The sequence below is a fragment of the Pollachius pollachius genome (genome assembly GCF_949987615.1).
Source record: "Pollachius pollachius genome assembly, chromosome: 8".
Lineage (NCBI taxonomy): Eukaryota > Metazoa > Chordata > Actinopteri > Gadiformes > Gadidae > Pollachius > Pollachius pollachius.
The window spans coordinates 2,329,742-2,355,858 of record NC_136941.1 but is presented as its reverse complement, the minus strand read 5'-3'; the positions used below and the strand labels follow the sequence as shown (position 1 = coordinate 2,355,858).

The 26,117-nt window shown below is 49.9% G+C and overlaps 1 protein-coding gene across 1 annotated transcript in view; it reads right to left on the bottom strand.

Annotated features, from left to right (window-relative positions):
- The window catches only part of prex1 (phosphatidylinositol-3,4,5-trisphosphate-dependent Rac exchange factor 1), an 86,416-nt gene that overhangs the window by 27,935 nt on the left and 32,364 nt on the right, over positions 1–26,117 (bottom strand). Inside the window, 10 exon segments of the mRNA XM_079742284.1 lie at positions 818–963; positions 5,258–5,330; positions 5,746–5,821; positions 8,448–8,497; positions 8,849–8,952; positions 12,219–12,319; positions 17,496–17,643; positions 21,488–21,637; positions 24,604–24,719; positions 25,810–25,943. Coding sequence (XP_079598410.1) covers positions 818–963; positions 5,258–5,330; positions 5,746–5,821; positions 8,448–8,497; positions 8,849–8,952; positions 12,219–12,319; positions 17,496–17,643; positions 21,488–21,637; positions 24,604–24,719; positions 25,810–25,943 — 1,098 coding nt within the window.

The following is a 26,117-nucleotide window of genomic DNA, read 5'->3' as shown; positions in this document are numbered from 1 at the left end:
CACACACACACACACACACACACACACACACACACACACACACACACACACACACACACACACACACACACACACACACACACACACACTTTATAACGCTTCAGATGCCCCTCAACAAAATGTTTGCTCTGCGAGTGAAAGAATGAATACGTGGGTGAGTGTGTTTGTATAAATAAAGTCACACATACACAAACATACACACATTCACACATAGACAAACACACAGTCTCACACACGCACACGCACACAGTCACACACACAGCTGCCCTCTGTGTTTTTTCCTGTTTATGGACGTCATGAGTCTCTGCTGTTCATGTTGTTATTGTCGACGACAGTTGGACCATGTGGTTTTGTGGCGGCTGAAACATTCTGCTGCCACAGCTTTGTGTTTATACATGTATTTGTACACGTCTGTATGTGTGTCTGTGTCTCTGTGTGTCTGCGTGTCTCTCTGTGTGTCTGCGTGCGTGTGCCTGCGTGCGTTTGTCTGTGTGCGTGTGTGTGTCTGCGTGTCTACGTCTGTGTGTGTGTGTGTCTGTGTGTGTCTGTCTGTGTGTCTACGTGCTTGTGCCTGCGTGCGTTTGTCCGTGTTTGTGTGTGTGTGTTTGTGTGCGTGTGTGTGTCTGCGTGTCTATGTCTGTGTGTGTCTGTGTGTGTCTGCGTGTGTCTGTCTATGTGTCTACGTGCTTGTGCCTGCGTGCGTTTGTCCGTGTTTGTACGTGTGTGTGTGTGTGTGTGTCTGCGTGTCTATGTCTGTGTGTGTGTGTGTGTGTGTGTCCGTATCTGTGTCCCAGCGCGTGTAGTGGCGTGTCCTCACCACCAGGGACTTGGCCAGGATGTTCTCCATGAGCTTGAAGTCGTTCCTCTGCAGCTGCTTGCTCTTGGTGCCCGTGCCCTCCACCTCCTCGTCGGCATAGAAACGGAAGAACTGCGACTCGTCCTTGAACTCGCTCTTCTCCAGCACTGAGGGGGACACAAGGAGAAGCACGTCCTCAGACCACGGGGCAGGGGGGACAGCAGACCACAGGGAGAACAACGCCCTCAGACAGGGGCCTCCTGGGGGCCGTTCTACGAGGGTTGTACTGATCTTACAGGGCCACGGCCGCGGGGAGGGGAGCCTGGGGTGGCACATGGCCCCCCGGCCCCCCAAAGAATGGACAGGCCACAAACTAAATCTCGCATGTAAATATGTAATCAAAGGAATGGGTCTAGACCCACCACTGTGACTTTACACTGTGTCCCTGTATCAGTGCATCAGTGCTGCATCACTACTGTATACACTGCATCACTGTACCACTATCACTGCATCACTACTGTATCACTACTGTATTGCGTCTGTGAAGAGGAAGCTGAATTCTCCCCTCACTCCAGGAATTGAGAAAAAAGCAATGCCGATTTCAAGAGGTTCCTTTTGGGCGAGCGTTTAATCATCAGTCATTGTTAATTAGAGTCAGACTAATTAACCACAGGCTTTAATTAGCGCAGTAGGTAGACGACATCAGGTAACCACAGGGAGAAAACTACCGCAGAAACTTGGTTGAGGAATTCCCAGGTCAGATTCCGGGAGCGGGAATGTCGTCAGAGAGCGACGGAACAGTGGGCTAATTAGCATGTCTGTTTACGTGTTAGCATCTGGAGTCGCGCCACATCTGGGCCGTGAGGCTAGCCCGGGCTAGAGGCGGCTCTCCTGTGGGCAGAGGAGGAACACACTGCCTGTGTGTGTGTCCACGTGTGTGTGTGTGTGTGTGTTTGTGTGTGTGTCCATGTACGAGTGCATGTCCGTGTGTGTCTGTGTCCATTTGTGTGTGTGTGTGTTTGTCCACATGAGTGTGTGTCCATTTGTGTGCGTGTCCATGTGTGTGTCCACACGTTTGTGTGTGCTTGTGTCCACGTGTTTGTGTGTGTTAGTCCACGTGTGTGTGTGTGTGTGTCCACGTGTGTGTGTGTGTGTCCACGTGTGTCCACTTGTGTTTGTGTGTGCATCTGGGTCACTCTGAGCTCTCCGAGAGGCGTGTGCAGAACATTTGTCCGTGCCCGCCACATGTTTCCTCCACACCGCGTGACGTAACCCTGAAACGCGTAAATACCTCCGACTAGCACGGCTGCACTCCTCGCCCAATCTCCCCACTTCTAAAACAAACACCTCCAAACACTCACCATCTGGTCAGAGCTGATCCCCGGCCAGGCTGTGGCCTTTTCCCCTGAACGGCAACACCCTCTGAAGGATCTCCACACTGATTTATACTCCTGGTCCAGGTGTCCCCACCAGGTGTGCAGCCCCACCAGGTGAATGACCTTTGACCTGAAACGCGACCCGCGCCGGACACGCCCACATTTGTGCCTAGGTCCTCGTTCTTTCCAGCCGACTTCATCCCTTCCCGAGGCGTGTGTCACGCGGCGCTTTGCCGTTTACAGCCCACTCGTACCTGGAACGTTTAACGGTGCTGGGAAGAATGAGCTCTGTCCTGCCGGTGTAGTGACGGCCTTCAGGACTACCAGACTGCAGACGATAAGCTGACCCCATCCGGCCCAGTCCAGAGCTCTGAATTCAGTGATTTTGGTGTTTTGAATCCTGTGATTTCACAGCTCTGAATCCTGTAATTTAACGCCCTCCGGATCTCATTCGATACAAGTTTAAACTAGTTTCACCTAAGAGTTGTAAATGAGATGAATTCAGATCCCTAAATCCTGTGATTACAGAGCTCCTAATCACATGACTTGATAGTCAGTTCTAAAGGTCTAACTTCAAAGTTCTAACTCTTGTCACATGACCGGGGGGCTCCTGTGTGTTTGGGATCATGTGGTGAGGAGGGGGGGGGGGGGGGGGGGGGGGGGGGGGGGGAGGGGTGTGGAGACGGAACGTTCTGGGAGGCGGTAAAAACAGGGCGTCGACAGCTAGTGCTGCTACCCCCCCACCTCACCTCCTTCAGCCAACCACCGGCCAGCTGTTCAGAACAACCTCGCCACACACAGACACACACACACACACACACACACACACACACACACACACACAAGGCAGGGCCGGATCAAACTGTGTGCACAGGGAGAGGAGTTGTTTCCTGTGAATCACGGCAGCGTGGCTACGCTAAGCTAACGGCCTCATGAGTGACACCCCAGTGGAGCTAACATGTTAATGACACCCATTCAGACACAGGTCCCGCCTCTTGAGACGCCCTGGGCAACCAGGGCTAACCACAGTGAGTGTTTGTGTGTGTGTGCATAGATATAGAACACATACCAACATAATGTCACTCAATGCTGTAATTTGTATGGGTAGTTAAATAGGCTACCTATATAACTACACAGCAACAAGGGAAAGCTAAATAGTATTACTGCTGCTACTGCTACTACTGCTACTGCTGCTACTGCTACTGCTGCTACTACTGCTACAACTACATCAACTACTACTACTGCTACTGCTACTACTACTACTACTACTACTACTACTACTGCTGCTGCTACTGCTGCTACTACTACTACTGCTACTGCTACTACTACTCCTACAACTACATCAACTACTACTACTGCTACTGCTACTGCTGCTACTACTGCTACTGCTACTACTACTACTACTACTGCTACTAATACAACTACTACTACTGCTACTACTGCTGCTACTGCTGCTACTACTACTACTACTGCCACTACTGCTACTGCTACTACTACTACTACTGCTACTACTGCTACTACTGCTACTAATACAACTACTACTACTGCTACTACTACTGCTGCTGCTGCAGAACTAGCTGGGACATACGATAACAATGATTTATTATGTACATAGTATTATCAGTGTCCCACATTTAGTCAACACACCCCGAGAGAGATAGCACAGCGTGAAGGGCGGAGAGGAGGAGGAGGAGGAGGAGAGAGGAGAGGGGAAGAAGGAGAGAGCTTTGACAAGGTGAAGGAAGGGAAGGGGGGGGGGGGGGGGGGAGGTCAGAGGGCCATGACAGGCGGAGACAAGCGGGGCCGCGACCAAAAGACCTGCAGGAGAAGGATAGGGCGGTTGCCTGTGCGTGTTTGTGTTTGTGTAAATGTATGACTGCGTGTAAGTGTACGTGCATCCGTGCGCGTCTGTGTGGCGTATGTGTGCGTGTTTGTGTACGTGTATGTGTGCGTGTTTGTGTACGTGTATTTGTGTGTGTGTGTGTGTGTGTGCGCGTGTATGTGTGAGTGTATGCTTATCTATGAGTGTGCGTGTGTGTGCGTGCATTTGTGTGTGTGTGTACGTGTGTCTTTGTGTGTTTGTGTATGTGGGTATGTGCGTGCGTGCGTGCGTGCGTGCATGTGTGTGTGTGGGGGCCAGGGGCAGCACAGGGACAACGGCTCAGGTCTGGATGCTCAGACACCATGAAGGCTGAGGATGGAGAGGGTGGTGCTGATGGAGGCGGAGGAGGTGGTGGCAGAGGGGTTGTAGGTGGAGGTGGTGATGGAGTTGGTAGTGGTGGTGGAGGTTGTCAACACTAAACCACTTAAGTAATGAGCATCAGGACTTATTTATGCAGGATATGCACATAATATATATCCACATATTCCCCGGAGCTGGAATGTGACGTTCCCATCAATCTGGATGGCATGGGACTGTTTGGCACGGAGGCAGAACGTGTAGAGGAAGTGAAACAACGATAGAAAGAGCCCACTCTCTCTGATGAGACCTTTTCTCCACTGCTTAAGGTACAGCCAACCTCAAGTCCGTGTTCAGTGCATGAGGGCTCATGGGTTTGACTAGTTCACGTTTTCTGTTCAAGGTTTACTTAAGTTGGCTGTAGCCAAAACAAAAAGGGAACAAAAACACCGAGCAAAAAAAAACGTTGGAAGGAAGAGAGACGGGTCTGTGTGTTGAAACAACTGAGAGCCGTCTGTCCACCCACACCACAACCTGTCTGTCTCTACTTATGCATGCGAGCATTCATATGCATGTGTATTTATGTTTATGAATGCGTACGTCCATGCGCGTGTGTGTGCCTGTACGTGCGCAGGTGTGTGTGTACTCGCAAGCAGGGGTGCACGTTCTTACGTTACTGTGTGCAGGTGTGTGTGTGTGTGCGTGTAAGTTTGTATGTGTGTGTGTAGGAGTGTGTGTCTGTGTGCAGGTGTGTGTGTATAAGTGTCTGAGTGTCGGTGTGGCGTGTGCAGGGGTGTGTGTGTGTGTGTGCGGGTGTGTGTGTGTGTGTGTGTGTGTGTGTGTGTGTGTGTGTGTGTGTGTGTGTGTGTGTGTGTGTGTGTGTGTGTGTGTGTGTGTGTGACTGACCGTGGTGCATGAAGCCATTGTTGCAGAGTCCCACCCCCAGCATCACCGCGTCCTCTCGGGTCGAGCAGTCGCCCTGGAAACAGAATGACGCACAAACACACACACACTCAGTCAGTCCCCACATCCCCTTCACATCACTGCACATGCACAGCTGAGAGCCCCATGTGCGCGCATAGAATGACATAATGACGTGTGTGTGTGTGTGTGTGTGTGCACATGGTATGTCGCGTGTGTGTGTGCATTCATGAGATTTCATAATGACTGACGTACGGCTGGTTTGCATGTGTGTATATATATATATATATATATATATATACACACACATCTATATATATATGTGTGTGCGTATGTGTGTGTTTATTGGTGTGTGTGCTTGTATAGGTGTGTGTGTGTGTGTATATATAGGTCTGTGTGTGTGTGTGTGTGTGTGTATGTCTATGTGTGTGTACCCATGACAGTCAGAGTTCCAGAGTCTGTGAACTGCTCACCTGGGATAGCAGCCAGTCCACCAGCTTGTACGCCGGCACCACGGACCTGAAGGTCTTGAGATGGTGGTCCCGGTCTCTGTGGGGGGGGGCAGGCAGAGGGATGGGGCCTGTTAGTTGCATTTGTCTTTTTGCACAATAGCAGTGACAGGAAGCCACCAGATTCCCTCGCAGCCCGTTTCCTGCGAGGTGCTTGTTGTTCTCTGTGGTCGGACTCAAGACTTAGAAGAAGAGGTGTTTTGTTTCTTCGCCTAGAACCGGGTCAGAGGTCGCTAAGCGCCCCTTGCGTCTGCACTCTGCCGACGCGTCTGCATTTGTTGCAGAAGATTTTGAGTCTTTGACAGTGTTGGTCGATAAAACCCTTCATGGTTTGTCAAGGATAACACAGTGTGCATCTTCTGTTCTCCAACACTGTCCAAACACCGTAAAATCCAACGCTGAACAGAGAACGCTTGGCAGACGTGTCATACACACGGTGCTACACACAGTGATACACAAACCTGGTACACACCGTGATACACAACACGATACACACAGTGATACAAACAGACACACCCCGCGGTACACACGCTGATACACACGGCGATACACTGTGGTGTGGGGAGGTTTTCCATTCGCTGCTCACTTTTGGCGCACGAGATCCAATGTGAGCAAAGAGTTCACCGCTCTGCACGAGGAGGAAGTGCGGATGTGAAACAGGAAGTGCTTGATGCAACACGTGATACGCTGTTTAACACATGTGCGAAGAGCGAGGGCCTCTATTTCACAATCAAGCTTCATTTAGTCTGCGTAGCGTCTGACTCACCCTAGCAAAACAAGTATTCCTAGCCTGTTAAGTATTTTAGCATTTCAAGTATCCTAGCCTGCCAAGTAGTTTAGCAAAACAAGTATCCTAGCCTGCCAAGTAGTTTAGCAAATACAAGTACTCCAGCATGGATGTCTTTGTCTTCAAGAGAAAACTGTGCAAAATAGTGACACACTGCAGCTTGACCCATGTTCTTGCAGCATCTCAAGTGCCCAAGCCAAACAGGCCATGACTCAACACAAATAAGGATTAAAGTGATTGAGTAAGCACTCCGGCATCCATCTCCACGGTCTGAGACCGGCCATCAATCAGGGGCCAGTCAACAGCTCACACACCGGAGCCTTTGGAGGCAGGCATGACACGAATGTTAAAGAGGGAAACTAATTAATATTTATTGAGGAGAACACTCAACCCAGTATCGAAGGCTAATGGCTAATGGCTACACCTGCCATCTAGCGCCGCCCCTGAATCAGTGGCGAGACCGTTTGCTTAAGGACAAGACTGCAACTGACATAATCCTGCGCCTCAATGAGCCAATGAGAAAGAGCGCAACAAAGGAGCATGGGCCAATCAGGAAGAGCTGCATCAACAACAGCCGATCAGAAAGAGCAATGACCATTACAACTTGTTATTAGCAATACCGTCTAATTACTAATTTAATTGAATCTCAAGCCCCATTGTTATGAGGTGTAACAGGCTGGTTAACAGGCTGAGCGTTTGGAAGGGACCATAGCAGACTGACACGTCCCTCTGTCCACTGTCAGCTGGGGCTAGCTGTGTTCTGTCTAAACCGTTCTGTTGTCCAGCTCACTGTTCCAACAGGGACACTCCTCTGATTACACTCATCTAAAAACATCACGCACACGTAAAGGAATTAAGTAGAGAGAGACAGAGATGAAGAGAGACATAGAGAGAGAGAGAGAGAGAGAGAGAGAGAGAGAGAGAGAGAGAGAGAGAGAGAGAGAGAGAGAGAGAGAGAGAGAGAGAGAGAGAGAGCGAGAGAGAGATGGGGGAGAGAGAGGGGGAGAGAGACAAAGAGAGAGAGACATAGAGAGAGAGGGATAGAGTGAGAGAGGAATCGAGTGAGAGCGATAGAGACAAAGACAGAGAAAGGGAGAGATGGGGAGAAACAAAGAGAGAGAACAAGAGAGCTAGGGGGAGAGGGAGATAGATGGATGGGAGTTTGTTGTTATAAAAAAAACGATATTATTATTTTGTATTGGCCACAATCATAAACAAAATGCTCACACAATCCTAACACAAAGCAGTAGCATTGCATTTAAAATGTTTCATTAGATGCTGATATCAAAGAGCAGGAACCCCTGGCAGGAGAGGAGAGATATCATCAATACTGAGCAGATAACGGAGGAGACATCTCCTTTCCAATGTTTAGCCAGCAGCCCAAATGAGATCGTTATTAGTTGGCGATGCAAGGGAAATTCCTCCCGGAAATATGATAATATTTGGCCAGCGCGGAGGGGCTGGTTGTGGGGGTGAATGGGCTTTTGTCCGCTGCACCAAAGGCCTCTTTGTCCCGGACAATAGAGACCCTGGACACTTCAATCAGCGGGGAGATAGGGGATAGATAGGGGGAGAGAGAGAGACAGGGGGAGAGCGGGAGACAGGGGGAGAGAGGGAGAGATAGTAATAGGGGGAGAGATAGTAAGAGATAGAGAGATAGTAATAGGGGGAGAGAGAGGTAGACAGGGGGTGAGATAGTAATAGGGGGAGAGGGGGAGAGAGGGAGACAGGGGGAGAGATAGTAATAGGGGGAGAGATAGATGCGAGAGAAGAGAGGGGAGAGATTGGGAGGTATACAAGATAAATGTATACAAAAAGGGAGCAAGAGGGGAACTGTGTGTGTGTGCGCGTGTGTGTGTGATTATGAAGCAGTACTCACTTGATGACAGGTGTGTGGAGGCTGTGCATGCGGCAGTACAGCCGGACGCCCTATAGGAGAGCAGAACACAGGGGTGGGCGGGGCTTAGAGACACTATGAAGACTGAGTTATTGTCACTCGGATCAAAGCAGATACCAGCAGCAGCACGCACGCACGCACGCACGCACGCACGCACGCACGCACACGGACACACACACACACACAACCTCATGACAGAAGGGAGGCGATAAACTCAATCATGTGTGTTGGTGTCCTAAAGGAAACATGAATTTCCCCGGCAGGAGCAATAAAGTATTCATCCATCCAACAATCAATCCATCCCCCCCCCACCATCCATCTTTCTCTCTTTCTCCCTCCCTCCCTCCCTCCCCCCCCTCTCATGCGTTCATGTCCTGCCCTACCTTGGACATGATGTCCTCCATCTCGCTGCGGGCCTTGTAGGTGCCGTCGTCGTAGCGGAAGCGGTAGAGCACCTGCTCGTTCTTGAACTGGTGCTTGTCCGACACTGGGAGCCCACAGACAGGAAGGGGAAACAAGAGGTCAGGCTCAGGGTTCCAGCGTCAAATTAAAAGCGTGCACATCAGAAGTTGAGTAGTGTGCAGAAGGTTTCTGCAACGTAAGCAATCGAAACCAAACATGTTTTGGATTGATCCGAAAAAGTAGGAAAATAAAAACGGATTATAAGATCCATAGGCAACATTAGTAACCTAATATTCAAATTTAAAAGCCTTAATAAGCTTTAATTAACAACTAAGTCCAGACCATAATTAGACAAAACAAATATTAAGTAACTAAACAGAATTGAGCAACAAAAAACAGGAACCACTTCAACTACTGCCTTGGGGGTTTAAAAAAAATGCTTTTTCATAGAGTCTAGACTCAAACCCCCGCCCCTCTCCCTACCGTTACAGAGAGAGAACCTACTGGAACGCTCCACAGAATCACCCATTGTAAAGATATAAGTGGTGGGCTTCGAAATTACAGTAAGATTACCCCAGCGGCTCAAACGAGCTGCTGAAATAGATATTCACGCCACTGCGTCATCTGGCTTGAGCCCGCACTGTAGCGCCGGTCTCATGGGACCACAGACTACCCCCCCACACACCCTAACTCCCCCCCGCTTCTCTTAAACATAATCTTCCAGGCTTTGCGTCTCCACGGACAGGAGGGAGTGGGATGAGGTTGAGGGTGAGGTTCAGTGAGAGGGTGAATGACGCAGAACAGCAGACCACACGCTACAAGTCAGAGGACGCGAGTCGTCGTGGCAACCAGCCCCCCCCCCCCCCTTTAATATAAATGTTGATCTTGGGTCCTCCTCCCAGCAGCACCAGTAAAGCTCCCACAGCTGGGGGGGGGAACCACCGCGGCCTTCGTGTTTGGCCTCCAGGAACCGGACTAGGTTTCCCAGCCGAGTCCCGGACTTCGCCCAGGCCCCGGGGTCTGAGGTCAGGGTGGGGGGGAGGCAGGCCGGCGGGCACAGGGCTTCCCCCTAAACGGATCAACTCATCCTCTATCCGAGCACCGCAAACCCCGGTGTCCACGCCCGCGCAAATCCTCCGTCCGTACGGGCCATTGTGCAGGGCGGGGGCCCGGGGAGATGGGTGGGGCCTTGACGCAGCTCGCCAAGGGGCCCTCTAGGGGACTTCCCCAGGTGTTGGGTGTCCATGGCGTCGTCTGAACTATGGGATCTGTGGGCGCGAGGGCTGACCGAGGTTAACGCGATGTGTCACCGGGGTTAGCGCTTTTTTTGTTTTTGACGAGGTTTGCCAAAAAGAGTTTGCCTAAAAATTGCTCATTGAATTTACTTTGGTTTTGTCATTTTTTTCGCGACACTCCCCATTAATAACTATTTACTTCATCCTTACTATGCCTTTCATTTATGAACATTTTATTTTTTGCGGTATTATTTCTTCCCTGGTTGGCTGGCATGTCGTTGTTTGGGGTACAACATGATCCACTGAGAAGGCGGGACCTAGCTCGGCTTTCAGGGCAGCGGCCGTACTCTATCCCCCCTGTTTGCCCTACTCTGGGGGGTCCCTCCGTCTGGGATCGTCTTCACACACCCCCCCCGTTTCTACAGGTACAATGTTTTACCAACAGGGGCGCCGGTTGAGTGGTGCACTTGGTACTATAAAGGAAGAGGAAATTACATCACAGCCATTCAAGAGTACACCACAGAGTGAGGACGTTGAAGGCAGAGACAGAGACAGAGACAGAGACAGACACAGAGACAGACACAGAGACAGAGAGACAGAGAGACAGAGACAGACACAGACACAGAGACAGAGACAGAGACAGAGACAGAGAGACAGAGAGACAGAGAGACAGAGAGACAGAGAGACAGAGAGACAGAGAGACAGAGACAGACAGACAGACAGACAGACAGACAGACAGACAGACAGACAGACAGACAGACAGACAGACAGACAGACAGAGAGAGAGCGAGAGAGAGAAAGAGAGAGCAAGAGAGTGAGAGAGGGAGTTGACAAGGAGCGAGGGAGCGCAAGAGGGAGACAGAGAGAGAGAAAGAGATAGAGAGAGAGAGAGCAAGAGAGAGAGAGAGTGAGAGAGCAAGAGAGACAGAGAGAGAGTGAGTGAGAGCGCATGAGAGTGAGGTATAGAGGAAGATATGAAGAGTGGAGGGAGCCAGAGAGCGAGAGAGGGAGTGACAAGGAGAGAGGGAGAGCAAGAGGGAGACGGAGCGAGGACGACAGAACGGGAGGGAGACGGGGGAGAGGGAGACGGGGGAGAAGGACAAGGAGGAGGAGACATCGGAGGGGAGGAACCAGTAGCGATCGGAGGCTGCTGAGCTGTCAGCGCTGTGAACAGGAGACGTGCGGCCCGCGTCCGTCAGTCCGCTCGTCTCCAAACAGTGGAACTAAACACTGAGGAGCAGCTGTGTCTGCCGGGCAGCTCATCTGGGGGATGCGTACGCAGGGGAACCCACAGGAGAACCCACAGGGGAACACACAGGAGAACCCACAGGGGAACCCACAGGAGAACCCACAGGGGAACCCACAGGGGAACACACAGGAGAACCCACAGGAGAACCCACAGGGGAACACACACTGGGTGAGTTGTTGAGCACCAACTGACCGAGTACAGGACAACACGTGTCTGGTCGTTAAAGAAGGAGGTGAATGATTGAATTAAAAATGGGTTGAGGCTTGCACGCGTGTTCACGTGCCGATGAGCGAAAGAAGGTTTCGAACTCAAACCACAGATGAGCGACCGAAAGAGTGAAAGAACACAGAAAGAAAGTGGGGGAAAGAAAGAAAGAAAAACAGAGGTCGTATAAATGAGGAGTGAGGGAGAGAGATCGAGCAAAGGACGAAGGAAGATAGAGAGAGGGAAAGAAAAGAGAGAAAGAGAGGAGGAGCGAACGAACGGAAGAACGGCAAAAAGAAAACGGAAATGAAAGTCAAAGACGTAAAGAAGGAGAAAAGTAATGAATAAGTAAACAGAGTTCACCAAGAGAAGGTGAAGGAGAATGAGAAAGGAGAACAGAGAACAAAGAACAAAGAATTCCATCTTTGTTCTCGGTTCTCCTTTCTCGTTCAGGAGAACTGAGAACGAAGAACAGAAAGAGCGTGGGAGAGAAGGAGAGAAGGACGGAAAGAAGCAGAGGAGGCGAGAAAGGAGAGGAGGAAAGGAGAGGAGGAGAGGAGAAAAGGAGTGAAGAGGAGGGGAGGAGAAGAGGAAAGGAGCAGAGGAGGCGAGAAAGGAAAAGAGAGGAGGAAAGGAAAGAAGGAGAGGAGAGAGGAGCAGTACCGTGGTGGATGATGCCGTTCTCCAGCAGTGCCTGGCCCAGGTTCACCCCCTCGTCGGGTTTACTGATCTCTCCGCTCTCCAACAGCCACGACACAAACTCACTGGAACACAGAACACAGAACATTAGAACATATAGAACATTATAAACTCACTGGAACACAGAACATTAGAACATATAGAACATTATAAACTCACTGGAACACAGAACATTAGAACATATAGAACCTTATAAACTCACTGGAACACAGAACATTAGAACATTATAAACTCACTGGAACATAGTACATTAGAATATATATATAACATTATAAACTCACTGGAATGCAGAACACAGAACATTAGAACATATAGAACATTATAAACTCACTGGAACACAGGACATTATAAACTCACTGGAACATAGTACATTAGAATATATATAGAACATTATAAACTCAGTGGAACACAGAACATTATAAACTCATTGGAACATAGTACATTAGAATATATATAGAACATTATAAACTCACTGGAACACAGAACATTATAAACTCACTGGAACATAGTACATTAGAATATATATAGAACATTATAAACTCACTGGAACACAGAACATTATGAACTCACTGGAACATAGTACATTAGAATATATATAGAACATTATAAACTCACTGGAACATAGTACATTAGAATATATATAGAACATTATAAACTCACTGGAACACAGAACATTATGAACTCACTGGAACACGGAACACAGAACATTAGAGCATATAGAACATTATAAACTTACTGGCAGAAAGAACATAGAACATTAGAAACTCAGTGAAACACAAAACATTAGAAACTCCCTGGAACACAGAACATAATAAACTCAATGGAACCCACAGAAAACGTCAGAACATGAACATATGGAAAATATAGAACATAAAAACTCACTGGAACATAGAATATATAGAACTGTACTACACAACCTCCAACTACCCCTCCTCGTTTCTCCTCCTCCTCCTCCCCCCTCCTCCTCCCATTGGTCAGACTAATGTGTTCTCTCTCCTCAGACTCCCTCCTTCACGCCACCGAGCTAAATCAATTCCCCTGGTATGATGAGCACTGAATAGGACTGACGCTGGGCGAGTGTGTGTGTGTGTGTGTGTGTGTGTGTGTGTCTGTGGTTGAGAATGAGCCTGAAAATGCTCTTAGTTTGTGCACGTGCCTGCGTTTGTGTGTGTGTGTGTGTGTGTGTGTGTGTGTGTGTGTGTGTGTGTGTGTGTGTGTGTGTGTGTGTGTGTGTGTGTGTGTGTGTGTGTGTGTGTGTGTGTGTGTGTGTGTGTGTGTGTGTGTGTGTGTGTGTGTGTGCTGTGCTCATCAGCCTCTATCCTCTTAATGTAAAGTCAAAAGATGGAACAGCTTGACTAACAATAACTAAGGGTAATCAAAGTGATTGACTGCGCGTGTGTGTCTGCAAGTGATGCGTGTCTGCGCGTGTGCATATGTATTCGCGTTTCAGCGTGTGTGTGTCTGCGCGTGTGCGTAATGTCTGCGCGTGTGCATATGTTCGCATGTGTGTGTGTGTGCGTCTGCGTGTGTGTTATTGAACCATAACGTGACCCCAGATTGTGGCTGTTGTGGTGAATGGGGTCACCTTGGCCAGCTGGCAATAGGTTTTTGTGTCTGGTCAGGGAGCAGCAGGAATATTTTACCATGATAATTATTGACGCAGTTACGACCGACCAGCTGATACACTATCCTCCAAGACGAGGCGACTGTGTGTGTGCGCCCCTCTGCTCCTCTGTCATGTGTGTGTCTGCCCTTCTGTTGTGTGTGTGTCGAATGTCAGTGAAGTGTGTGTGTGTGTGTGTGGGTGTGTGTGTGTCGAATGTCAGTGAGCCTGTGTGTGTTAAAGGAAGGAGCTGTTAATTGACGGTGGCACTGGACCTAAACGAGAAGGGGGGAGTGTGGGGGGAGGGGAGAGAGGGGAGGTTGGGGTGAGGGAAGGGGTGAGGGGGGTGTGAGTGTTGGGTGTTACGTAAGAGCCAGGTTAATTTTGGAGACAGAGCTGTTATGGAAATTAATACAACGCGGAGGAACTGTGTGTGTGTGTGTGTGTGTGTGTGTGTGTGTGTGTGTGTGTGTGTGTGTGTGTGTGTGTGTGTGTGTGCGCGTGCGTGCGTGCGTGTCAAGGAAAAAGGGATGGAAAGGTGAAGACAAGTTAAAACCAGACTGAGATTTCCAACCGATGGTGACGTCAACAGACTCAACAGGACAAAATCAGACAGCTGTTCCTGAAAATATGCTAAAGACGGAGTGCTAAAGATGATATGCTAAAAGATCAATGCTAAATAAGCTATGCTAAAGAAGCTATGAGCACAAACGCAGAAGCTATGAGCTTCTTTAGCAGCTTGAGAAACGATGTTAACAGAGGGTATGCTAAAGATGAAACGCTACAGAGACTATGCTAGAGAGCTGTGCCAAAGACCTATGGCTAAAGATGCAATGCTAAAGAGGTGATGCTTACAAAGCTACGCTGAAGAGGGTTGGCTAGAACAACCACACTCTCGAAGCTACGCTGGAAAGGGATATACTGAAGAAGTGTGAAGTGAAGCTAAAGGGTTAGCCCTGGTGTCATCCACATCTGCCGTGGGGATGGGGCATTTCAGGGCAGCGGCCCTGCTGCTGCTTGCCCAAGCTCTGCTGCGTATTAAACCTCCTTAGCATATAAATCACCAGGGGAGTCAAGATGGAGGGCTGAAGATGGATCAATCCACATGCTGGACTGATTCACAGGCTTGGAGGCGGGTTAGGGATTTGGCGGGTTCTGCTTTAACCCCGGTTTCCATAAGCTAGTGTTAACACGTCTTAGTTGGTGTGGACAGGCCACATCAGGACAATATCTATGGTCGATATTAACAGTTGAAGATGAACGGAATCGTCTGTAGTATTTCTGAACTCTGCTGGTCTCCAGTTGATTGTTAACTGGAGGTGTGATCCGTGAGCTATTATTGGACGGTACTTGTTGCTTCCTGGAGGAGTGGTGTTGGTGTTGTGGGGATAAAGCAAGACAGGCCAAGTCATACATGTACGACTAAACATAGCTCTAGTGTGCAGGCTTCGATGCTATGCTAGAACATGCTACTATGCATGTCTGCGGTTCCCATTACCCGTGGAATATCTACCAGGCTGTGGCAAAGCGACGACATGAGTACCGCTGATGGGAACTGCTGGAGGTCTGCTCTAAGGGGGAGGCTGTCACCGCTCAGGGCAGGATAAATATACACCTAGGAAGAGATCCAGCACTCTGAGCCATGACGTTTATTACTGATGACTGTTTCATCAGCCAACAGCCAACACAGAGGTAACACTGCACAGGGAGAACTAACCCAAACACTTCCAGTAATACTAACCCTTCGACTTTCTGCCTAACCCTAACCCTGAACTAACACTTAACTAACGTTAACCCCAAAACTAAACTAGTACTAACCCTATTCCCATCACTAAACTAACCCTAACACTAACAGTAAACTAACCCTGACCCTAAAGCTAAAACTTCAAGACTTTCTGCCTAACACTAAACCTAACCAAGTGGTTGTGTTGTCTAAACCTAACCAAGAGGTCGTGTGGTCTAAACCTAACCAAGTACCGAGTAGTTGTGTGGTCTAAACCTAACAAAGTACCGAGTAGTTGTGTGGTCTAAACCTAACAAAGTAGTTGGGTTGTCTAAACCTAACCAAACTGTGAATGAAAACTGAAAATTAACTTAAGTCGTTTTAAATCTTAAAAAAATGTGTGACACACACACCATGCAGTCTGGTTGAAAGTCCTGTGTTGACCCACTCACCCACCACCACCTTGTAGTCGCGCTTTACCGTACGTTTCCTGACCTCCTAAAGCCTTATTGAAGGCTTTATTGGCAGGCGGCCCTGGAGGTTCACTCCTTGTGTGGTAACGCACACAGAGGGAGAGCTGGAGGGAAGGATGGAGGAAGGGAGGAAGGAAGAGGACAGGAGAAGGGGATGGATGAGGAGGTGTGGGTGAAGCCAACAGACGATGTGTTTGGGAGGTGGGATATGGCGGAGGGTAGCGGGGTTGAGAGTTGACTGGGAAATCTTTTTTTTTTTTTTTTCACACAGGAAATCAGCGACTTTCCTCTTGAAAATAAGAGTCCATTTGGAGGCTGATTGTGTCAATGTGTTGGTCTGTGTTTGTCCATGTGTCTGTGTGTGTGTGTGTGTGTGTGTGTGTGTGTGTGTGTGTGTGTGTGTGTGTGTGTGTGTGTGTGTGTGTGTGTGTGGGTGTGGGTGTGCACGTGTACGTGTGCGTGTTTGTCTGTAAGTGTGTGTGATCGCGTGCGTTAAAGAGGAAAGTCCAGTCCAGGAAGCGTTTGCCTGGTGATACGAGTGTGGGGCGTTCAGAGGTAATCACGCCGTTGATTTGTACAAACAGCAGGATGCTGCGACTGAAGTAGATTAGCTCCTCAGGCCGGGGCTCTGCCTGCTAATCTCAGAGCACAGCTTCCCCTCCTCGGGTTACGTAACAGCTGACGGACCGGGGAGAGAACCAGTGGGGGCTCAGGTTCACCTCCTCCAACGTTCTGTTGGCTACTGTTAGCGTCCGTTAGCGTCTGTTAGCATCAGTTAGCTTCCGATTAGAATCCGTTAGCTTCCGGTGTCTACTGGTATCTACTGGTGTTTACTGGTAGGTTAGGTTCTGGTAGGCTAGCTTTTGTTAGCTTGTTAGCTTTTTCTGGGTTAGCTTCTGGGAGGTTCTAGCTTCCGTTAGCTGCCGTTAGCTGCCGTTAGCTTCCGTTAGCTGCGTTTGACTCCCAGCCAACGGGTTCTGGGTTCAAACCTCAATGTCTGAACCCTTGAGCAAGATGCCGTACCCCTTCCAGCTCATTCATGACAGGTTTCAAACCAAATTGACTCGGAATCGCTGCTTCGTTACAGTGTTTACATACATTTACATTTCATTCACAGTCTGCCCACGGAGACATCTCATTGTGACCGACAGCCAATGGAGATTAAGAAATGGAGCAGCAATCCAGTCCGACAGAAAGGTAAGAGATCCAAATGGATCAGGTCGATGAGGACTCCGGGTCTCATGAGGTAACGAGAGAGGGCAGGATAGTCCAGTGACCTGGCTGGACTCTCAACAGACCACCCTGAAGACATCCATGAGCCAGAGTCCTACTAGATCCTACCAGCTCCTCAACAACTTTCATCTCTACTCACTGCAGGTAGCTTCGGGGGAAAAAACATCTGTTCAATGAGTATGTAGTAAGCAGGTCGATGAAAAACTCACTTTCCCATGAAGCACTTGGGCACGATGCTGAGCTTCCGGCGGCGGTCCTTGATCAAGTGACGGCTCTTGCTCATCATCATGTGGTAGAGCTTCTCGCCCTTCTCCGCGATCATCACGTACGCATCCCTCTCCATGCCCAGCTTCAGACCTGCAGGGGGAACATCACGTCGGTTATACTCAATCCTTTACACACATTACAGATTTGTGGTTTGCATACATACATATCAAAGTAAGGGATTAGAGTCTCCTTCCATCGTTTGAGAGTGTAACACAAATCACAGATTGGTGTAACCACGCGTAACCACAAAATCAAAGACTTGTGTAACCACAACATTGTAAAACAGTGGAAGCAGACTCGAGTGCGTAGCCGGAAGGTTCTGGGTTTGAACTCCAACGTCCCCCGGTGCCCTTGAGCAAGACTATTTAGAGAATGTTGAAAACGAATGAAAACGCCGTCTTTACCGTGCGTCCTTTGCATGTAAAGGCGAAGCACTATAACACCACATACCATGACAACATTACGGAAACACCGTCACCAACAACACATGACGTGATTCTCTAAACGCATGCTATCGCAAACGAGCGCCTGAACTGCTGTGTTCCTCTGGGCCCTCTGGCCTCTAACGTGGGCCTCAACCCAACGCCTCCAGGAACAGGTCCCACCACAGCACGTCTGAACCCAGGAGAAAGTGTCGCTCTCCCTGGGCAAGGCAGACACCCTGAGCAGGGTGCTGCTTCTGATGGAGAGGTGGGGGGGGGGGGGGGGGGGTACTCGGATTACATAGGAACAGCAGCTGGAGCACGGCTGAAACAATGAGAGCCATTCAACAACAGAAACATCCGTCGGGGCCCCCCAGTGCTCACCGCCTCTGGCCCCCAGCTGTCGGACCTCGTCCAGAACAGCTCCTTGTCTTCCCAGTCCCGATGGCACAAGCTGGTACACACACACACACACACACACACACACACACACACACACACACACACACTCCCCAGCTTCGCTCAGAAGCCCACGTGATTGGAGGAGCGACTGACACGACCCAGCTGGTGGGAGATGGACATGGAAATAAAAACCCAGCCCGGAGACTTCCGGAAAGGCCTTGGAATGGCTCAGTTATTGACTAGAGGAAACGCCGCCAGCCGCACGTGTTGAAGTGGTCGTTTGGGGAGAAGACAATGAGGAGCAGGGGTGGGAACAGTGTTGGCAGAGGTCTGCGCTACGAGGTTGTTTCCTATTTCTGAACCGGGTGCATTTCGACGGGGTTTGTGTCGCTAAAGACACCTGTACGTTACGACAAACTACAGTGGACGTGGTCTCATTCTGTAGGTTAATTGGCCAATGTGCCAATGAAGCAAGGCTCACAACGCCTAACATGGAAGGCGGTTGTTCTTGGAGCGAAATGCCTTCTCATCCCCCTGCCTGCTCCATAACGGCGTGCATCTAAATGCACCGCGTGGGATTGGATGAAAGCACGCTTCGCGACGGAGTGGGAAACGGTGCCATATTCAAATCAAACAAGCGCTTAACCCGACATAACGATTTTTAGAGAAATATCGCAGGAGCGGTCGCACAGCATACCGCTCTCTTTTGAAGTGCACTCACAGTTTAAGGAACAGGTGATGGGCTAGGGGCTAGAGGTATTGGGAGTGGGGGGGGGGGGGGGGGGGGGGGGGGGGGGGGGGGGGGGGGGGGGGGGGGGGTGGCAGCAGGGGATGATAATCTGCCGTCAGATCACTGGAAGCCCCCCCGCCCTCACCACACCACCATCTGTTGGCTGCAGGTCGATTTCCAGCGGGCCGTAAACCGATACCGCTGGCCGGACAATTCGTTCTCCTCTCCTCAGGTAACCGCCTTAACTTCCACTTTACCCCCAGGAGGTCGACCTTGACCTGCTCCGCCAACTGTTCACCTCGGCCACGTCCACATGTCTCCAGCACAAGGGGCGGCATGTGGCTCAGGAGGTAGAGCGAGTTGGCTGGTAACCACAGGGTTGCTAGTTCGATCCCCGGCTCCTCCTAGCCGAGTGCCGAGGTGTCCCTGAGCGAGACGCCTCGCCCTGACTGCTCCCGACGAGCCGGCTGAAGCCTTGGCTGACACCGCCGTCGGTGTGTGAATGTGTGCGTGAATGGGTGAATGAAAGGCAATACTATAAAGCGCTTTGAGTGGCCACGGGTTAAAAAAGCGCTGTATAAATGCAGTCCGTTTACAACCAGCCAGGTCTTCAGCCAGGTTCATCTGAGGAGGGGAAACACAGGTGTGCTCTCTCGGAGGTGTCTGGTACAGAGCCACGAGGCCCTCACCGATGGCCCGGGATAATCAGTGTCCTGGGTTCCTCGCCTCAGTGCCATTCGGTAACCCCATCTGAAGCTCCCAAATCTGGTTAAAGCCTTTTGAGAGCCCCGATACCTACCGCTTCAAAACAACATGGACAGATGGTGAGGACTGAACAGGTGCAAAACACACTGTTTACCGCAGGAGCAGGAAGTCTGAATATCAGTAGCGGTAAGGCACACGGACGCTAACGAGGCTAAACAAGATGAATGCTTTGTCGTTTTCCAGCCCGTCCGTAGCATGAGGGTCTCAGATATCAAGTACATCTCGGTATCATGAGTGATTTCCTGCTCGGGGGTTCTGAGACTTCAAACAGGACCTCTGGAACGGACCCAAAAACCCATTAGGAACGCAAATGTTCGCCTCGCATTCATTCGCGTTAGCATAATCATTTATCTCCGCCGTTCCCCTGCTAAGCGGCCCGTTTCGGCGGCGAGTTGCAGCCTGCCTGGTTCTCACTCTGATCCAACACGCTGGTTAACACGTCTGAGTTATTCCAGTGTTGTGAATGAGCTCTGTGACCCAGCGGTGACTCCCCACTCGGGGAAACGCCCGTGTGGGCCCCCTTTAGGAAGAGCCCTACCACTACCTGCTCATTCAGGACATTGACATGCATCCACGTTCCCTTGTAAGGCCAGGACGGTCAGGTGCTTTGAACTCCGTCTGTCCACAGTCGTCCTTAATTCATACACGTTGCAAAGAAGTCCTTCCAATGCAAACCACTTCCTCTTTAAAAACTAAAATAAGCTTCTCAAAACTGTTTTTTCTTTTGACCTTTTCACTTTGGCACAGAAACGCTCCCCTTTTGAAGGAGGGCTCGACGTGCGACTCAAACTATAACCATGTACATAACTAGAACCCAATGCACAGCCACCATTGAATGTTGTACGTCCTGGCACTTGTACAAGGTACTTTAATTGTGTAGCATCTACAGTAGCTGCTATCGCTGCTTTACACGGGGAATGGGTTAGCCTAGCGATTGTAATACTTGCACTTGGTTCTATGAACGTCTTTACTGTACCGACAGCGATATATTGTTTCACTTCTTATGACAAATGCACTTATTGTAACAAATGCACTTATTGTGTGTCGCTTTGGATAAAAGCGTCTGCTAAATGCCCTAAATGTAAATGTAAATGTAGAACCCGAGAGGCCATTTTCTTATTTGCTCTTTGAGGACATTGAAATGCATCCACAAACATCAGGTCCTTTGAACCACAATGTCCAGTCATCCCACTGGGCAAACTTGAGCAAGATGCTCCTCACCCCTACCTGATTGCTAAAGACTTGAAAAAAGCATTTGGTAAATGATTAAGTAGCAGATTGTGAATGCACAACACACATGAATAAATAATAATATATATCGTCAAATAATAAAGTTATCTAATAAAGTGAATTTTACTTTAATATTATGTGATTCGTTTTTCAGATATTAATTGCATATCTTGCAAGTTTAATTTAATTAAAGGTAACCGGTAGTAGTTTATAATTATTGTATGATTTATTAAAGGGGGTGGGATTAAACAAGTGTACACTTCTTCCCACTCCTTTTCAAATGTTTTAAGAAAAAAAAAGGAAAAATAGAGCCTTGTTTTTTTCTTATGTCATTTGATGACATATTTGAAATAAATTTTTCAAATCAAATCAAAGTTGGACTCACTCTCCCTCTGCTCCCGCTCTCTCAAGATGGCGTCCAGCCACTTCTGCTTGTCCTCTGTGTTCTTGGCCATGCACACAAACCACTTGTTCTTGGCCGTGTTGTGGATCTTCCAGCCGTTGGTCACTGTGTAGTTGTTGCTGTGGTAGTCCGCTGGAGAATATCATACGGCAATGCGTCAGTACGTTGATACATCGTTAGAACATTACATCATTGTGTGTTTGCCTCATCGTCACATCGTTAGGTCATCGTCGACATCATGCAGCACTAAGTCATGACTCTGTTACATTAATATATCATGACATTAGGTGACAGAATGAAGCAATTGTTCGCCATCCAACTAGTGTCTGACACTTTTTTTGTTCTGACTTAAAATGTGGTGAGGAGTCTAACCACAGCAAAATTTAAAAAGGTGTCAAGATCATTCTGATGTTAGAATATTCCGCTTAATTCATAGATGTTGCAATGGACGTGCTTCCATTGCAACCCCCTTCCCCATAAAAAAAAATAATAATCTTCTCCGACTGTTAAAATCAACCTTCTGACCTTTTCGCTTAGGCACAGAAGCGCTCTCCATGTAAAGGAAGCCTCGACGCGTGACTAAAACTATAACCATGAACAGAACAATAACCCAAGAGGCCGTTTTAAAAGTCAAATGGGGTGGGGGGGGGGGGATTCCCTTTCTAAATGTTTACCAATTGACAGCAGGAAGCTTTACAGGCCAATTAGGGCCTGTGTGTGTGCTTGTGTGTAGCCTGAGGCCCGTCAGTGAGTGCAGCAAAGGACGTCTCTCCCCCAGAGCGCTGCTGCGTGCTCTCAGAGCCACTCTCGCTCTCTCACCCGAGCGGCTGCAGGTGTCTGATGAATAATGAACAGCGCCGTGTAATGGACTGCATTAGTCCTGGAGGTCGTATAAATAGCGAGCCGGAGGGAGGTTCAGACCCCCTGCGTCAGAGTGACGGCCGGCCCGTCTGTTGGAGGGTCCAGAGTCAGACTGGGGTCTCGTTCTGGACTTAAAGGGGTTCCAGTTGATCTGAGTCGTGACGACGTGTCGATTGCCTGTGGGGTCTGAAGCGTTCTCATTTGAAAAGACGTTTGTACGGTGTAAAAGTTATTTGGTTGCTATCATGACTTGGAAGTGAACAAGAAGAATTCTAGAAACCAACCAGTTCCTCAAACTGTACCAACAGTCTTGAGACCAGCAGACACCCTATCATTCCACTACAACCCTTATTGGAATGATAGGGTGCGGTGACTCAGAAGATAAGATCCTTCCTATCCACCACCCGATCAACTAAACCAACAGACTTAATGTCAAATATAACCAGTTGAGGGCGTTTCACCTACCGACTACCACTGAGTGACACCTGCACGTGGCATATGAGGGTGTGTTGACATTAAGACGCACCTCTCAAACCACAGTGTTCTGTCAAAGTTTCCACCAGGCCTCCCTCCTCTACCCCCACCACCACCACCACCACCACCACCACCACCACCACCCCCACATACACCCCCGCCCGGGAGCGCTGCTGGCTGTGTTGCACGTACCGAGGGGAAGCATGGCTTATCAGACGCCATCTCCTGATCATCTGTGCGCCACTCGCATCTAACAACATCGGACATCGTGGTTCTTAGAATCACAGGCGGATCACAGGAACTCAGAGTGTGTGGTTTCCCCGCTCCTCGTCCTCCTCTCCAGCTCCAGTTCGAGGGCCCAGCCGACCGCAGGCGGACGCGAGATGCACATTTGACGTTTCGACCACTTTTGTGCCCGTGCCAGAATAACTCAAAACAACCAGCCGACAATGTGCGAGAGCGAGAGGAAGACAGCGGCATCCTGCCCCCCACAAACTCCCTCCACCCTTCCCCCCCCGAGCTGAGAGATGAAACTTTCAGTGTAACCACGACAGCGGCGAGGGCAGAGCGTTTAGCGCACCGAAACTAGTCGAGAGTTGAGGCGTGGCGTCTCTGACACGCGGCTCGGCTTAGCTCGGGGGGTAGCGCGGGTCTCCCTTCAAGGTGCCCCTGAAGCGAGGCACCTCACCCAAACTGCTCCCTAAGAGCTGGCTGTCGCCCTGCGTGGTTGACTCCGCCGTCGGTGTGTCAATGTGTGTATGAACCGTTGCAAGGCGCTTTTGGACGAAAGTGTCTGCTTAGTGCCCGGAACGTAAAATGTAAACGTAATGGTGCTGCTGCTGGTTCCGCTGGGAGGAGGCTCACAGGTGCGCCTCCACCCACTGTACCCCACCGTCTGATTCTCCTCCGTCGTCGGACTGTTTCGGTGCACCGGCTGACCGGGGAACGCAGGTCTGAATTATATTATATTAAGTCTTCAGCCTCCGCAAAAGTCTCAAGAGTCGCTTGTTCAGAATTCACCTTGACTCTGCATAGCGCCCTACCCCCCCCCCAAACCCTCTTACGCACTTATTGAATGTTGTAAATCCAGACACTTAAAGCATAAGTACTTAGTACTTAGAATTATGTAGCATCTTATCCTATCTGTTTATGTTGTACACGGGGAATTTGTTAACCTGACAATTGTTGATTGGTTGTTTCTATGAACAGCCTTACTGTACCAACAGTGATATATTGTTTCTGTTCTTCTGACAAACGGGTGTTATTGTAAGCTGCTTTGGATAAGAGCTTCTGCTAAATGCCCAGAATATAAATGTATTATCTAGTGTGAAATGTGCTGCTGTACAAACTGAAAAGTAACAAGCGTATTATTATATCGACGGTCATTCATCTTACGGCGGCATTTTTCACCCGAAAGGTCCAGGGTTTCGATTCCCAATGACCGCCTACAACCCTTAAGGCCTACAACCCTTAAGGCCTACAACCCTTAAGGCCTACAACCCTTAAGGCCTACAACCCTTAAGGAAGACGCCCTGAACGCTTCCTGCTCCTTAATGCGGCGGATGGCAGGGTGAATCGCTTTGGATAAAAGCATCTCCCAGATGACACGGGGACGAATGCTTGTCCACCTGAAGAGCTGTGTAATGAAGTAATGTAAAGTTATGAATAAGTGAGTGCGATGGTTGGCACTCACACACACACACACACACACACACACACACACACACACACACACACACAGTACACACACACAAGCTACACACCTGTCCCGTCCTCCACGTTCTCCACCTCCATCACCTCCGTGTTGATGCGGCCCCTGAACACGTACAGGGGCCCACTGAGGGACTTGGTCCTTTTGGTGGACTTTTTCCCGGAGACTCTGGAAGAAGATGGTCGATGGTTAAATGGACTGCGATTTATACAGCGCCCCTTCTAACCAGTGGCCACCCAAAGCGTCATTTTGAGCGGCCATTCACACACCGACGGCGGTGTCGACCACGCAGGGCGACAGCCAGCTCGTCGGGAGCAGTCAGGGTGAGCTTGTCTCGTTTACATTTCGATTTTACATTTAGGGCATTTAGCAGACGCTTTTATCCAAAGCGGCTCACATCGGTTAACACACGCATTGACACGCCGATGGCAGAGTCAACCGTGCAAGGCGACAGCCGGCTCGTCGGGAGCGGTTAGGGTTAAGTGTCTTGCTCAGGGACATATCAACGCTCAGCTAGGAGGAGCTCAGGATCGAACCAGCAACCTTCCGGTCACCAGCCAGCCCGCTCTACCTCCTGAGCCACATGCCAGAAGAAGCAGGCACACCGGGAAAGTTAGGACTTTCCGTTGGCGGGCGAGGGCCCTGTTGCTGCCAGAGCTTCTCTGAGTGCCTACCAGTGTCTCTGAAAGCGCCTGCAGGTTGATCCAGGCAGTGGGCGAGGGGGCACGCCGGTACGACGCCTCTCTCTGTTTTGTTTGCATACTAATGCTCTGCCGTGCCGCCACAGGAACTCACACATCAGCCCCAGCCCTGGCGTCCTCGCTCGGTTACAAGGGGGCCGGGCGTGGCCTGCATGAGTTCACTACACTGTCTGCGCTCGCTGCAGAGTTCAGGTGGAGCTCAGCGCCAGAGGAAACCTCTGTGCTGAACGGCCGCCGTTTGCGTTTATGGTTTCTGCGTCATCGGGCTTGGAGTGCGGCCTGCCAGAGGTCTCTAATTCAGGGCCATCTGGTCAGCGTCGTGGCCTGGAGACGACGGGTCTTACAAATGGAGGTGTATTCAGACCTCCTCAAATGCTCCATCATAAATGAGCTGGAGAAACTCTCTGCTTTTTTGGCAGACTCTGCACTGGACTGCTCAGAATCAGGGACGGGGGGAACCGTAAATGCAATTACAGCAAGAGGCCGAACTTGCCCTCAGAGTACTCCTGGGTTCTCGCGAGTTCTCCTAGGTTCCCCTGCGTTCCCCGGCAGCTCACCTGGACTTCCTCTTGCAGTAGACCAGCAGGTTGTCGAACAGGAAGAAGACTCGCTCCTGGATGTTTCCGGCAGAGATCTTCAGCAGGTTGCCGTGGAGAAGCAGCTCCGTGGAGATGTCGGTCAGGTTGGTCCCCTGTGGAGGGCAGAACCACAGTCAGACACATTTCTCGGGGGGAGGTTATGGGGGCGCCACCCGCTGGTATTCTAACCACGTGGGTATGCATCTCGTAACGGTCGCAGGTTTGAATCCGAGCTGTGCTTCTATGCTAATTTGTCGTTCCATATCTTCTTCAACACACTTTTCTCC